The sequence below is a fragment of the Erigeron canadensis genome, chromosome 8, assembly GCF_010389155.1.
Source record: "Erigeron canadensis isolate Cc75 chromosome 8, C_canadensis_v1, whole genome shotgun sequence".
Taxonomy (NCBI): domain Eukaryota; kingdom Viridiplantae; phylum Streptophyta; class Magnoliopsida; order Asterales; family Asteraceae; genus Erigeron; species Erigeron canadensis.
This window is the reverse complement of record NC_057768.1, coordinates 46,761,780-46,777,755: the sequence shown is the minus strand read 5'-3', so window position 1 is coordinate 46,777,755 and position 15,976 is coordinate 46,761,780. Positions and strand designations below refer to the sequence as shown.

At 33.9% G+C, this 15,976-nt stretch overlaps 3 protein-coding genes across 4 annotated transcripts; 2 read left to right on the top strand and 1 right to left on the bottom strand.

Annotated features, from left to right (window-relative positions):
• The first annotated feature begins 2,609 nt into the window (after window positions 1-2,609).
• Window positions 2,610-7,685, top strand: LOC122579191 (plastoglobulin-1, chloroplastic). Its single transcript, XM_043751306.1, has 4 exons — window positions 2,610-3,280; window positions 5,633-5,828; window positions 6,377-6,692; window positions 7,452-7,685. Exons 1-3 carry the CDS (start codon window positions 2,691-2,693, stop codon window positions 6,686-6,688), a joined length of 1,098 nt encoding a protein of 365 aa, XP_043607241.1. The 5' UTR covers window positions 2,610-2,690; the 3' UTR covers window positions 6,689-6,692; window positions 7,452-7,685.
• Window positions 7,686-10,663: 2,978 nt separating this feature from the next.
• LOC122579433 (probable calcium-binding protein CML11) lies at window positions 10,664-12,073 on the top strand. Its single transcript, XM_043751609.1, has 2 exons — window positions 10,664-11,473; window positions 11,688-12,073. Exon 1 carries the CDS (start codon window positions 10,952-10,954, stop codon window positions 11,444-11,446), a length of 495 nt encoding a protein of 164 aa, XP_043607544.1. The 5' UTR covers window positions 10,664-10,951; the 3' UTR covers window positions 11,447-11,473; window positions 11,688-12,073.
• Window positions 12,074-13,710: 1,637 nt separating this feature from the next.
• LOC122579742 (dolichol-phosphate mannose synthase subunit 2) lies at window positions 13,711-15,773 on the bottom strand. Of its 2 annotated transcripts, XM_043751969.1 has the most exons (4): window positions 15,541-15,773; window positions 14,490-14,630; window positions 14,213-14,395; window positions 13,711-13,935 (listed from the first exon to the last, which is right to left on the bottom strand). In XM_043751969.1, exons 2-3 carry the CDS (start codon window positions 14,577-14,579, stop codon window positions 14,243-14,245), a joined length of 243 nt encoding a protein of 80 aa, XP_043607904.1. In that variant the 5' UTR covers window positions 14,580-14,630; window positions 15,541-15,773; the 3' UTR covers window positions 13,711-13,935; window positions 14,213-14,242. The 2 variants fall into 2 exon arrangements, with proteins under 2 accessions (XP_043607904.1, XP_043607903.1); XM_043751968.1 differs by lacking the exon at window positions 13,711-13,935 and having other exon boundaries at window positions 14,051-14,395.
• Between the last annotated feature and the right edge of the window lie 203 nt (window positions 15,774-15,976).

The following is a 15,976-nucleotide window of genomic DNA, read 5'->3' as shown; positions in this document are numbered from 1 at the left end:
TCATTAAATTAAAGTAAGAAACATAGTCATAAATAAAGTTGAAAATATGTACTAAGCTAAACAAACATTTTTATTATTTTTCTATCTATGAGAATTTGGACATATATACTGGTCATTATATGATTTTACAGATTTGACTTATAAAGATCATGGCCCACAAAAGTATGTAGACTTTTTTTCATATCTTGAAAGTCAAAGCTTTTAGAAAGTAATGTCTGCTTCGATTTTTATTTACAAACTTTAGTGTATCTTATGACCAGTAAAACGTGACACTAATTTAAAGAACTTTGAATTTTGATAAAGATTATATTTTTTTCGAACAACAAGATGGTATTCAACATCAGAGCACACCTCACCGTATAATGGAAACCCTTCTCATACTATAAACTACGAGATGTAAAGAATAAATCGTTATATGTGATTTAAAAGAAAAACCCTCAGGACATGTCACTTTAGTGATTCGAACTCGTAACCGGGAATAAAACCATGGATGACTTCAGACAGTTGATCCGAGATAAAGATTACATTTATTTCAACTTTTGATATAAAAATAAATTAAAAACATGAATATATGTATTCAAAATCAATTCATTATGGAAAAAAAAAATATCTAACATCCTTCATCTTATTTTATATAGTGTCAAATGTTATATAATTAAAAAGGATTTTTAAAATAAATTTAAAATATTATCACATTCTCTCTTTTTTAATCACTATATGTTCTTTTGTTCAACTTTAACCAATATTTTTTATTTTATGGAGACATATGAACATGCAGATTTAGAAAAAAAAAACGAAGAAAAGAAAAAGAAAAATCAAATACACTTCATGATATAACATATATTTTAATTAATTTTTTACAATTATTATCTGCATCACGTAACGTCGCCTCCACCACTAATAGTCACCCATATTAACACATTGTCGCTCAACAACCGTCGCATTTCACGGATACCGTGCTACTCATTTTTTTAACATAATCGGTCTGTAAATTAACTAGTCTATCATGATGAACCGAAACCAATATTCATTTCGTTAAGCTTTTTATTTTTCGTTTTATTTAAACATAACATTGCTATTATCTTATCTGGAGTAAACCTGACTTGTGAGTATTTGCATACAAATGAACAAATGTAATATCATACTAGATTATAACATCCAAATATCTAACAAATAATGTTATATAGATTATTGGATAAATGCAATTGCAGATAAACATATTTATGCATTTTGTAAATAAGAAAACACAAATACACATATGTATGTACTCTTTTCCATATTTTGAATTGTTTTGCTCTTTCGCATAATTAACTATGGCTTTTAGTTTTTGAAAGTGTGGTGATCTATCCACAATTTATTTTAACAATACATCATCAAACATATTTTATATTATGAAAAAGGTAAATGATTAATCCTCATCTTTTTAAAACATTAGCCTAAAAATCCTCTTAATAATAAGATCATGCCATTTGGAGAAATGAAGAGAGGAGATGAAGAAAAATTATGAGTGAATTACACATGTCAAGTTTTGATGTTATCAGGAAAATTTTTAAGCTATTTTTTTAAGAATATTAATCATTTTCCTTATATTATTGTTGTAATACAACAGCTTAAAGATATGTTTAATGATATAGGGGTGAGGTAAATTAAGTCTAGCTAATTTGAGTCCAAAAAAGTCCATGTAACTTACACATGTGTAAGATTACTCTGACCACCACCACCATCATCATCTCCGGCCACCACCATGATCCTCCGGTGACAGCGACCATCTCCGGCGAGACTTATACATAATTTACACATGTGTAAGTTAACTTTCCGGCGATGATGGTGGTTGGTGGTGGTTGTCAAAAATTATGATTCGGAGCGGGCTTCGCCCTTAAGGATATTCATAAACCAAAGCTGGTGGGGGTGATAGGTTATTGAGGGTGATAGGTCATAGGGGGTGACTGTTGATGGGTGATCTATTTAACAAGCTCCGCCCTTAGCCGTTATGGCTCCGCCATGGACTGACGGGCTCCGCCCTTGGCCCCTGCCATAGTGCCATTGATTGACGGGCTACACCTTTAACCTTTATTGTTGTGTACATAAGTTGTACTTACACATGTGTAAGTCTCGCCGGAGATGGTCGCCGTCGTCGGATGATCATGGTGGTGGTCGGAAATGATGGTGGTTGTGGTAGGAGGTGGTTGGAATTGGAGGAGATGGAAGAAATCAATTGACTTTTTTTAGACTCAAAATAAGCTTGACTCATTTTATCTTTTCTAATGATAGCACATATATATATATAATAAAAATCATTGTTGTTAATCTTTATATCTAAATATCTATAATGGTTAATTGGATATTTGAAAATATAGAGAGTAAGCGAGAAGCCTGATAGAATGCTTTCACGCCCTAATAAGAAGTCCCGTAAAGAGAAGCGGTTAGCTTCGATAAAATCGAAAGTGTTTCTGACTAGTTTGATTGATGTTTATTAGTTAAAAAAAATAATTTAAATTTATTCTCAAATTAAAAAACAAATGTTCGATTGGGAATTTTCTATTATCATGTTTGGCGTTTCTGTACGAAAAAATGTCGACAAATGGAAAACAAGATAGTAAAGTAGTAGTACTCACAAGTGACACATACACCCACGAATCAGAACCAGGAAAAGAACCAGAACCAAAAAAAAAGAAAAAAAAAAACGAAACATGTCTCTCCTCTTCACCTCCCATAACCCATCTCTCATCTTTGAAAACCCTTCCACCACCACCACCACCGCCACCACCACGATACCCACCACCATATTCCGGCCCATTTCTTTATCTTTCAGAAAGCCCAAATCCATTCGTTTTGCATCAAACAAACCACCCCCACCTTCAGGATGGAACCAATCTGACCAAACCCTTAACGACGATGAAGAATCAGACAAAATCCAACAACCCACTATCACAGACGAATGGGGCGAAAAGGCCGAACCCGAAAACGAACAGTTATCCAAGCTACCAGCCTCAGATCCCCCAAAAGATGATGATGAATGGGGAACACGTGATACGGTGAAATCGAATGATGGGTATTCGAGTAATGGAAGCCCTGGTGTTGGAGTTGTTGAGAATGATGGTAAAGTTGAAGACTTAAAGAGGTGTTTGGTGGATAGTGTTTATGGGACTGGGTTAGGGTTCAGGGCTTCGCCTGAGGAACGGGCTGAGATTACGGAGCTCGTTGCGCAGTTGGAGGCGGTTAACCCGACTCCTGCACCTACTGATGCCGTCGAGCTTCTTGATGGCAATTGGGTTCTGTTGTAAGTAAACAACTCCGTCTATTGTTTGTTAGCTCTTTGATATTAGTTGATTCTGTAATGTTGTGATTCTTTTAGTTATTTAAGAAAGGAAAGGAAAGTATGGGTTTTGGGCCCCCATACCTTGACGGGGTATTTTGGAGCTTAAGATGTAGACAGACCTTACCTCTACCTAGGTAGAGAGGAGGCTTTTAGGTTCTACCTAAATGGTAGAAAAGGACCTCCGGCCTTTGCATGGGATAAGAATCGAACCTCTGGCAGAGGTGAGCGTGTTTACCAATGATCCAAACCACACTGTTTGATTCTTTTAATTAATCTTGACTTCTAGAGCATAATACTTTGTAAACTCAAATGATGCTTTTAGTAGTCGTCGAATAGAATAACTTTCAAATGTTTATCCAGAATGTGTAATTATACCATAATTTAACCAATGAAAATCACTTTCCTCAATCTCTTGCCTTCTTAAGTTATCAACCACGAAGCACCCGAGTTAGCATTTGAGATATATAGTGTTGAACGTAGACCATTGTCTTCCAGCACAAAATTTGTTATAGGAACATGATGGTTGAAGCTTGCAGATCATCGACTAAAAAACTAGGCCAACAAAAAAGTTACATGTGTAAGCTTATTTTGTGGTTGAATGTACATACATGTAAGAGCCTACGAGGGCATGAAGATTGACCTGTATGGCTGTACTACACTAGGAAAGGAATGGGATTGACAACGGCCCAAATAGGAAAAATCCTAAAATATATTACTAAAAAAAAAGAGTCGACTGGTTTAAAAGTCATTTAAAGTGTAATCAAGTGTTTCAGTCTCATAAATTGCTTTATCTATTAGACATTCGAAATCAAAAAAGAGGCCCAAAGTAGTAGACGAATTCAATACTCCGTAACTTGCAAATCAACTTAAAACCTGGTTGAAAGTTGTTAGAAACCATGACCTAGGATTTGTAAGGGGCTTCCAGTTATAGTTTATACACAATATGAAACGAGATGTCAAAGCTTGTATTTGTTTGTGGCCTTGAGGTTTGTGATATCATGATATATTGTTATTTGTTTAGCTTCTGTTGAATTATCAATTTTGGTTCTTATTTGTAATGTATTTCATCTTAATTGCTTTCCATGGCCTACATAAATGTAATGCTTGACTACACACGGGCACACGGCTTAGGGAAAAAGTTCAACCTTACATAAAACATCTTTCATGAACGGAAGCAAACATGTTAATCTCGAGAATTGAAAATCAATGCTATTACTAATTTACTATTTTTGGTCACTAATTGGTTGATAAGTATTATCTCTTTTAGAACCCCAAAACACGTTGCGTACTTGCGCCTGTTTTAGGCTAAGCCAAAAAGTTGGTTTCATATATCTAGGGAACCTTCTTGAAGCAAGTATAACTCTTAACTTAACTTTTTGCCCCCCTCGTATTAAGCTTATATAATTAATAGTTAGAGAGAAATATTAATATGAATCACCACTGTGAAGAAGTAATATCAGAATGGCATCTAGCCCCAAAATATGGACTTGTTTTAGGGTGAACTAAAAATAAGTACTGCTGCATATATCTTAAGAACCTTCATGGATGGAATATAAACCTAACTTAACTTTTTTGTCTCAGGACCTTGATCTTTAACAAACATTATAGCTAGAGAAAAGCATAGCTTTGATTCAATCTGAATCATCATGCTCTTTTCATCTTGTATTTTCAATTTTTTTAAAAGTTATGGATATCCATCAGTGTGAGTGGTTATGGTAGAACTTTGAGTTAAGCTTTCTCTTATCTGAACTATATTTTTAGAATACAAATGGTATGCAAACTAGAGTTTTTTAAGAACTTATGGTGCAATAGTTCCTATAATCTTGAATACGTTTTATGATTGGATTGACCTGTACTATTTAAAAAACAAACATCATGGATGTGGAATTATACCATTTTTAAATCAATGAAAATAACTTGGCAAACTCTGTGTCTTCATGGTCCCTCACCCAGGCAATGCTTAAAATACGTATTGAGATATCTGGTGCTCTCTAGAATGTAGACCAACTTGTTTTGATACCAAAGAGTATGCACAAAACAAGTGAGAATTGGTATATTACGGAGTCATAATTTATGAAACTAAATCAAGGACAAATAAATATTGGTGGGTTAACAAAACTAGATTGAAATGCCCTAAACAGTTGCTGATTGTTACTTGTTACCCAAACCGTACAACGGGTTTCTTTCGCCACATATGGTCTTCTGCATAAAGGGGGGGGGGGGGGGAGTATCGTCTCAGTTTATTGATTTCTATTCAGCTTTATTTTGCAATATGTATTGCACGTTAGTTAATCATGACTTTGAATCTGTCAGGTATACTGCATTTTCCGAGCTAGTACCGCTGCTGGCTCTGGGCACAACTCCATTGTTGAAGGTCGACAAGATTTGCCAAGAAATATTTACCAGTACCCTTACCATAGATAATTCCATTACATTATCTAGCCCTGTTGCTACTTTTACGTCCACTGCATCTGCAAACTTTGAAGTCCGAAGTCCCTCAAGAATACAGGTATGCTCTTCCTTTTCTTTTACACTTCAGATTGAGATTGTAAGTTTGTAACATTTATGTATTTACTTTTAACTGTATTGTGTTGCAATTAGAGGTGGCAAAATGGGCAGCTTAGGTAACGGGTACAGATGGTTTAGGTCAATCAGTTTTGGGTTGGGTTCATTTTTAGGTTTTGTAAATACGATTATAAAAAATGCATTTCCAAAATTAGTAATTTAGTATTCATAACTAAATATGCATAAAAAATTATAAAAGTTAAAGCTGGCTACAATAATGGGTCTTAAGTCTACTTGTTTTTAACCTATACTAAATTGTTTCTGTTATGAAAGTTAGATTATTATTCAAGCTGTATAGTTTTAAATTCATGTAAATTTTCTATTAAGTAGACCTCTTATTGTCATTTTTGATTTTTGGTCCACATGACTTGAGCAATTGTCACTTTTGAAGACTAAATTAGACATTCGAACTTAGTGCACTATTTTTATAAACTTATTAACGTTGGTTCTTTAAAATTTAATTTATTGAATTGCCTTATTGAGAACTTTCAGGTGCAATTTAAAGAAGGGACTTTTCAGCCTCCAAAAATAAAGTCAAATGTAAGCTTACCAGAGAGTATTGATCTTTTTGGTCAAAATATCAGTTTATCAGCTGTACAGCAGTCCCTCAACCCTTTGCAAGAGATTGTGGCAAATCTATCAGGCCTAATATCGGGTCAAGCTCCTCTTAAGGTTCCCATTCCTGGGGAACGTTCAAGTTCTTGGCTTCTAATCACATACCTTGATAAGGATTTGAGGATATCTAGAGGGGATGGTGGTCTCTTTATTCTTGCTAAAGAAGGAAGTCCTCTTTTGGACCAATGATCAGGTATATGGATTGCCCAAAGAAAATAAGCTAATAAGTAAGAGGTGACAATATAGACCCATTTATGGTTAAATGCGTCATTTAGTTTAAAACTTTTAATGTGTTGTCTAACGGGCCAGACGACAATGTATGGAAGTTACCCAAAGGTGTATTTTAAATGAAAATGTTTCAACTGGCTGAATGGGACAGATTCTATTAAAGTCACCCATAGGTGTAATTAAAATTTTTTAAGTCCCCATTTTGTTTTGTAAAAGTAAGTTTGATTATTGTAGTATTTAGCAACACATTAAGTATTTATGAAGCTTAATACAGAAGAGAATTGTTTGATATCCAGTCCAGCCAATTAGGAAGGCCTATTTCAACGCCTACTCAAGTTTACCATTTTTGATCATAACCCTTATGCCCATTTTTTTTAAATCTACCAATTCACCTTTATCTTTACCCATGCAATCTTTTGTGCCTTCATGGTGGTTAATCGGACATGGGTAAATTTTGAGTTATAGGTCAAACTTACCATGCGTTTCAGGTCAAAACTGTTGATAGATTTAGTTGACCAGACCAAATGTTATCTACTTGCAGTGTGCCCTGTCACTCCTGTGTCCAGTAAAGACAATCATATTTATAATCCTGAGTTTGTTTTGATAATATATCTTATTTATCATACAATCAAGAGATTTATTCTGAAGTGTTTTTCTTCTTCTTTTTTGATATCCCGTCATGAGTAATCCATGCATCTCTCAAAAAGTTGTTTGTCTTGAACAGATTCAGCCTTATGGTGCAGGAAATAAAGGTCAGTGAGTGAAAGAAGATTTCCAAGCTTTTGAGTTCATATATAATATATTTATTTATTGGATAGAGCTGAAAACAATTATGTGGTCAGAGAGATATCGATCTCATTGAAAGATCTAATAGATTGAAGGGCTTTTATGTGTAAATGTTATTGTAAATTACTGTTACCATTGACAATGAAATCAATCTCCTCTGCTATTTGCATTACTCATCTTGTCTTGTATGCTCTTGTGATATCCAATGTTTTGCTGCTGAAATGTGTATCAATACTTGAACCCTACAATATAGCAAATGAAGTAGAGGTGATAATTAATGCATTTTCATTGAAATGGGTCGATTGGGGGTAATTTGCTATAGTTTGATCTATTTTTAACAAATTTTTATTTTTTTAATAAATAATTTGGTTTTTGTTATTTGAATTACACGTTTGCAATATTAATTTTGGAGAAATGGATAAAAAGGTGTTGGCTTAACCTAAAATACCCTGCTTGTTTTGAGACCAAACGTTTGAAGATAGGTAACATATAGATCAGTAGTCCATTTACCATTTCCTTTTGGAAATGTCTTTAATTTAATGCTATCTAATAGAATCAAGTACTTGTGTTCTTCTTAATCATATGGGGTTGTTGCATGATTGGGATTTTCTTTATATTTTAATTTTGCATGATTGGGAATTTATAGATAGGAAACCGCTTTACTTACCTTTATGGCTAACCTAACATGATTGTTTCCAAGTACTTTTAGGGTTGGCAAAAGACTTGTCATCACAATAGCAAGAATGTTATCTATTAAAAGGTTGCCCATGAACGTCAGCCCAGCTGGTGAGAGGCATTCCCGGTTTTACTCAAAGTCTTGTGTTTGATCTTTATGAATAACAAAATCTTGGGGTTTTCCCTTTGAATACTTGTAACGGTCCATGGTCAACATCTTGTTGTTTAGAGTACGTGCAAGGCTTCACCATTATACGGTGAGGTTTTTCCGATATCGCAATTCAAAAAAAAAATAAAAATTAAAAGGTCCATAAAATGTATAGCAAGACACTCAAAAATGCCAATTGGTCAAACCAATTCGGTTGTCAAAGTCAAAGTAAGTAGAAGTCAATAATTCAGGGCCTATTTTTGTAGTAATTCAAAAGACCGTGTGGAACATTAAGTCTTAAATTCGCAGGGACGGCAGCCAACTGCATTTGGCAGGTGCCCCGGGGCCGGACCATACTATTTTTATGTGTACTTCCCTACAACACATATTCTCTATGATCTTTTGTTTTCAAATACCGTATATTACTCGTACTAAATTATTATATCATAAGGTAAACCGTAAGATAGTACTAAGATAAGATAAGATGTGAAGCTATCAACGATTTTTATATGCTCACATTAATTTTAGTGTCTAAAACTCTAAATCATCTTGAACCGAGCATTATACATGAATTCAATCTTTTATATCTAAAAATATGTTTAATTCATATGCTACACACACACACTTATTTTACAATTTTTCTCATTCGTTATCTTCTTAGTTATCATGACAAGTGTCTTCATCACTTATTAGTTACTAAGACCGGTGTCAAAGATGATTCTAGTAATCTGGTTGCTTCATCAGTCTCTTTAGTTTAAACTTTAAAGATGTCATTAACACGTCTTCTTTAGTTTAGTTCATCGATCGATAAAGAGACATGTATATGTATTTATATGTGTATGAAATAAAATGATAAGAGAAATAAAGAGGTGCTATTAACAAGACCTATTAATTAGTGTGTTTGTTTAAAAGTGTTAGGCTATCTCCAATGTTAAGGACGCTTAAGGGTGTCCTTGAGCTGACACATCATATCCTTACAAATCCTTACACATCCTTATAAATCCTTAAAATCCTATAATTTTACCTCCAACCATACAAACATCCTTACATATCCTTTAACTCCACTAAAAACAAAAAAAAAATATAAGTAAGGGCACCTAAGGGCATGCCCTTGGGTAAGAGCATGCATCAAAAAATCTTTAGTTTTGAACAAACTTCAAGCGCAAAGAATATCCAAGGGCATCCAAGGGCGCCCAAAAACATTGATAAAATTGATTGAAAGAGAAAGTGGTGTGAAGTGTAAACATGCTATCAAATTGATTGAAAGAGAAAGTGGTGTGAAGTGTAAACATGCTATCAAATTTCACTTTTGACATAATTGGTATGTGATAACCAACTAGATTGTGTCAGTGATTGGAGCCTTTAATTTTAGAGACAGAGGTATAGATTTGATCCATGCCTAATAAGGCTGAAAGTCTTTTTCTACCTTTGATAGAACCTGAAAATAGCATCTCTATCTTTGGTAAAAGTAAAATTGTCTAAATCTTAACTTCTCTTATATATTGTTGAATACGGTATTAGGACCATTAATCCATAGAAGACCGTATTGAAAGTTACTCCATTTTCTTTACATATAGTCAAAGACAGTGTGATAACCATAACCATAAACTATATTTGTTGTTGGTTAATGGGGTGGCAGTGACATGCAGGTCTAGGTGATGGAAGTTTATAGGCGATGCAGGCGATCTGAGCCCAACCAAGGTTGATGACGTTTTCTTATTTTATTTTAATTATTATCAGAAAAGCGGTCTTGAAAGAGTCCAGCTCCAAAAGTCCAAAAGACGTGCGAGGCTTCACGCGATTGGCGCCCCATTTTTGTCTTTACTAGTGTACATTATTAATTCAATTCTATTACTTTTATCCTTAGTTACAAGATAATATTCCAAACTTAATTTTTCAACTCAAAAATAAATCTATGTTGAAAAGCAATAATAACGTATCATCGTATATGTAAGTATAAGTTAGTGATAAATTGATGTTAGAAATAAGCTAGAAATTAATATATCACTGTAACAAATTTTTGGTTTATGCTAAAATGAATGTATTATCTCAAAAAAAAAAAAATCGTAATACTAAGGATAAGATTGAATTATCGTGTCTGTAAAAAGGAAAAAGATCTATACACAATATCAAAGAGATATAGCTCAGCTATATGAAATTCTTACCATTTAAGCCACACACACTTGGTTATTTATAAATGGAAACCCATAACTATTTCACCATATTAATATTAATTATTAGAAAATATAGATAAATTTTGATAAAATGCGTCAATGGTCCTCTGTCCACAATTCGATGGATCCGTTAAATGTGGAGAAGGTTCAAAAACTACCATCTCCAAAATCCATTTTTCAGACACAATACAATACAACTCATCTCAATTTTCGTTAAAATTTCACTAAATTGATTAAATATTAATAACAACAATAATTGCTTTTTCGAATGTTTGTTGGATCATCATCAATCCACCCTCTCATTTTTATCTATTAATCTCCTCTTCAAATCCTCCTCTATCATATATATTATTTCTTCCCCACGAATTTTTAAAAACCACAAAAAACATTCCTTAATAATTTCCATACAAAACACATATATATAAGGATAAATTATAAGACATGAGCAGTGAGCAAGAAACCGTGAAACTCGACGACGAACAACTGTCCGAGTTACGAGAAATCTTCAGATCTTTCGACAGAAACAACGACGGCAGCCTAACACAACTCGAACTAGGTTCATTATTACGATCATTAGGTCTCACACCGAGCCCTGACCAGCTTGATGCATTGATACAAAAGGCTGATACGAATAGCAACGGGCTGATCGAGTTTTCTGAGTTTGTTGCATTGGTTGCACCCGAGCTTTTGCCAGCTAAGTCGCCTTACACGGATGATCAACTGAAACAGCTGTTTAAGATGTTTGATCGTGATGGGAATGGTTATATTACTGCAGCTGAGTTGGCTCATTCTATGGCTAAACTCGGACATGCGTTGACTGCTGAGGAACTCACTGGGATGATTAAGGAAGCCGACACTGATGGTGATGGTCGGATTAATTTCCAGGAGTTTTGTCGCGCGATCACTTCTGCTGCTTTTGATAATTCCTTTTCTTGAAGTTTTACTTTTTGCTCTTTCCAGCAGGTATGTTTTTTAGTATTGTTTTTTGTTTTTAAGTTATCTAAACAAATTGAACAGTACTCTAGACCATGTCAAACAGTCTTAATTAGATTGATTTTATTTTCATCTGCAATAAACAGTTTAAGGTTAACTTAAAGCCATTTTGGTCATTAGTTCTGTTTTAGAATTTTACATACTCTGTGTGTTATGTTATTTATCATTCTCATTTCTTCTCTAGGTTCACATGTGATCCTTTTAGGGTGGTTTTTGTCGACGAAGAAGCTTAAATCTCCACACCGTGATTGAAGACTCGTTTAGTTTTTATACGTTGCAAAAAGGTTGTTTGTTTCATTACTAGGCTAGTTTTTTGTGGTTAAGCTTATTCAGAGAGCTGGTGATAGATTATGTGGTTGAATTCATCTGTTTCTGGCTCATATTCACTGCTTGTGGTGTTGCCAATAAGCAAACTTTTGGAACCATATCCATATAAACTCCCTTTCCCAATTCCCCATCATGATATTATTGGTCTGCATTTGAGATAGAAAACTCATATATTTTTGTTTACTATCATTTCCGATTTGTACTGTAGTAATTTTAACTTTTTACATGAGATAAGTGTGTGTAGAATGTAGATGTTTTCTTCTTTAAAATATGTAGATCATGACACCCACCAATATCATCAAAGCATTCAAAATACCAAGACAGAAAAGTTACAGCCTCCTTTATGCAAAAATTTACTTTGATCATTTGAAGATGGCGACTCATTGTCTTTACAAATTGAGTATGCATTGAATGAGGACACGTGATTGTACCGACACTTTCAACTGTAGTAGCTTCAATCCAATAATTGTTTCTGGAAAAATTTGAATATTGGTCGGTTCTCAACCTGAAACTCATGAGAGGTGACTCGGAAAGACGTAATAACAAGATTGCTCTGTTCTTTTTTTTTTTTTGAACAGCAGATTGCTCTGTTATTAAGGGGAACTTCTTGTTCCCTCGGTGTCGGTTCTAAATTAACTAGTGTTTAAGTGTTTCAAGTTTGAAATGTGCCTTTGAGAAGATAGAAAGATGTTTGTATACACAATTGTGTTATCAGTTATCACTTAAACATTATTAGTTTGTGAAATCTTCAGTGTAAATTATAAGCCTGTCCATTTTCCAACAATATAGTTTTAGGCAAGTTTGATATGTGCCTTTGAGAAGATAGAAAGATGTTATAGGGGGTTCAAAATCTCAATTGTGTTATCATGAAATTCAGAAGATGTCAAATCTCAAGTTTAAAGGTAAAACTATTTCACGTGCCCTTCACCTGTTCATATTACTCAAAACAGTTCCCCAGTCACTTTGAGCTTGCAGGTTCAGATGCCTAATATACGAATATACGTTTTCACAGACCCTTCACCCGAAATATGTGTGTATTTTAGAAACTTTTGACGAATATTTTAGAAACCAAAGATTCTGAGATTTTTAAAATGCCACACATAATACCACCATCCAAATAATATATCCAGAATAACTCCATAGCTCTACATTTAAATTTGGTTGATAACTTTGATCAGACTCCTCCAAAATATGAACCAAACACACAAACAGGAAACAATGACATAAATTATTTCATCGAGCTAGGATGTCATCTGGACAGAGAAAATAAGAGTCCGTATACTTTTGTAACCATTGTATTCAACAACTAAATCTGAAAGAACAAAAACTGCTGGAGAAAAAAACTACCCAGAAAAGTCGGTGTATTTTCACTTGTTACCATCTTTTTTACCTTGCAAACTTATGGAACAGGTACAAAAATTTGTTTGGGAGCCCGTTCAAATATAATCATCAATTACGTCTAGTATAGAAGTATGTAATCTTAAAGATAGCTTACACTGTGTCAGTGCTACCACATCTTTGACTAGAACTTAGGTTAATGTACTCTCAAGTCTCAGTTACACTGAGTTACCAAAAATTTGGATAGAACTTAGTCGATCATCTCGTCAAACTAAATCACAGACCACATCAAGCTAAAAAATTTCCCATCATCAAAGTAGACTCGAAGTTGAAAGAATCGAAATACTTTTTCACAATTACATTGTTACAAAAAGTATTTGGTCTTTTATTATATTTCATCTTCCAGACTGGTTCTTTTCCCATCAGTCCTGGTTTAAATTGCAAACAAAGTTTGTTTCGACATGTTTACAAGAGCAAAAAGTGTTGAAGATTCAACCTAGTTGTGCCATAACCATCCACATAAAAAAGCTACAAAGAACCAGTAGGTGCAAGGTGCAGTTTAAAAGGGCTAAAACAGCCATAAAAACAGATCTTACAACATGAGCCTGTTCCAGATATCTACAACTAATGCTATATTGTACAAGGTGCTAATGTGTTCGACATTTTTATACAAGCAAACCTAGGGATTAAAAAATTTACGATGTATTGTGCCTGAGATGTCAGCTCCTTTTCTTGATCATATCTTATTATATGTGTTTAGATGTCAACTGCAGTCATTAGAAAAATATGTATGATGTATAGCAAGTAGCAACTGAGATGCAAGTGTAACAATCAAGCATTCTGTTAACCCTATAGAAAGTTTGTAAAGAAATAACAAAAATAGAGATGGAAATGAATTATATATAAAGCATATAACACGATTCATTATCACTGAATTTCCAAATACAAGACCAAGGCCAGATAGCATTAGTTCAAATAATGCTCAGTGAGTACTATAGACTAAAGTGACACATTGAACAGAAGAAGAAAGGGATCCTAAGATACCTCAAAATTTCAGTGCAGATGTTGCATTAGCTAGGCTTTCTTCTTCTTGGATTTAAGCATCACATACCCAATAAACACGGACAAGAAGCAAATGAGAACGACTCCCGCATAAACAGGTAGCAAGATTGCAAATTCTTGAGGTAAGAAGTAATTGTGTACAAAATGGTCTTTGTCAACAAAGGGCTGAAAAATCATGGAAATTTAGTTGATGGTCAAGTCACAAGAAAATTGATTAATATTATATAAGATATTAAATTAAGTGAAGAGCATAACTAACCAATATAATAACCCAAAAGGTGTAATATGTGAAAATGGTCACGCTGATGCTCGCTAAAACAAATCCAACAACCCTATCTGCCAATTCCATTGTAAGTCAGTTTAAAGTTCACTTGGAAGGTAGATCGTTATTGTTCCAGTCCTACAATCATTTCCAAATATGTTAACATCATAAAGCTTAGCGCCAATATCACAATATCCATTTTCACATCTATCTACTCTGCATTATTATAGAACATTTAACATTTTAGCATACCCCGCCTTTTTACGGTTGAAAATCTCTAACAAGAGTTCACTACATTTTAGCAACCCGCCTTTCCATTTCTAATACCCCTCTTATACAACCGAGTGACTGACAACCCATCAACTTAGAGGTTGTGGGTTCAAGTCTCACTTGACTACTTGAGACAATTGGTGGAAAAAACAGTTCATTATATCGAAATTTGGAAGCACCAATAATTTTTATAACCATTAGGTAGTTGTAGACTTGTAGGTGTGCCCGTAAATCTCTTCCTTTCAAAAAAAGGAATAAACCAGAAAAACACCAAACATAGAAAACTGGTGTAAAGATTTAAATAGAAAACTGGTAAAGATGTGCCACATTCTGAAGCATATTGCTGGAGTATATAACACAAAGGGGCTATCAAGATGGTGTACTAAGATTCTAAAAGTAGAATATATGTTCAAAATCCACCTCATTTTGATTATTTTTTAATTCGAACATCCTAACTTAATCATCGGCAACTGCAATATCACAAATTTTGAAAGTCTAAAACCTAAAAGCATAATACGAGCTTCAAGACTATAACATTACAAGTTCAAAAAGTAAGGAAGCTAATAATACTAATGTTATCTTGAACACACCTAATTTGGCAAGTCTCTAATAATAATTATTAATTAATTCCTAAATTCTGTTTGACCTGTGCTAATTAATTCCCCGCAAAAAAAATATTACATTAATACATCCTAAGCCTTGTTATCATAATAAAATAACTTTACATAATAATAACATAGTAGAGATCGAGCAATGAATCAGTACGATAGAAACTTACTTGACAGATCAAAATTAGGGTTTTTATTAGAAGCTTTAATCACGTCGCCCAGACACAGTAATGGATGTGATTATATTCTGTTTTGCTTTAATAACGATAAGTTTAATTATTTTCACACCGTTGTTGGTAAATGTTGACCCAACCCGATCCGACCCAAATCCCAAACAATCGGACTTTGACAAAGTTCAATATTTTTATTTTTATTTGGTGAGGACGGTGTACCACGGACCAAGGCAGGTAGTCGTCGCGTGTAACCAATGTTTAAAAACCAATATATACCGGTTGGTATTATCAGTATCGGAAAGTATATGGTATTTTGAGCTCGGTGTCTTTTTAGTATTTTCACTATTCAATGTCGGACGATATTTCCGGTATTTTTTGGTATTATCGTTTGGATGTTTCCGATATTTTCATTTGTTTTGAAATTATTTTATGA

Coding starts and splice junctions, on each gene's coding strand:
- LOC122579433 (XM_043751609.1), top strand. CDS start 10,952: ATGAGCAGTGAGCAAGAAACCGTGAAACTCGACGACGAACAACTGTCC.
- LOC122579191 (XM_043751306.1), top strand. CDS start 2,691: ATGTCTCTCCTCTTCACCTCCCATAACCCATCTCTCATCTTTGAAAAC. Junction 3,281..5,632: donor GATGGCAATTGGGTTCTGTT/GTAAGTAAACAA, acceptor TGAATCTGTCAG/GTATACTGCATTTTCCGAGC. Junction 5,829..6,376: donor GAAGTCCCTCAAGAATACAG/GTATGCTCTTCC, acceptor GAGAACTTTCAG/GTGCAATTTAAAGAAGGGAC.
- LOC122579742 (XM_043751969.1), bottom strand. CDS start 14,579: ATGGAATTGGCAGATAGGGTTGTTGGATTTGTTTTAGCGAGCATCAGC. Junction 14,396..14,489: donor CCTTTTGGGTTATTATATTG/GTTAGTTATGCT, acceptor ATGATTTTTCAG/CCCTTTGTTGACAAAGACCA.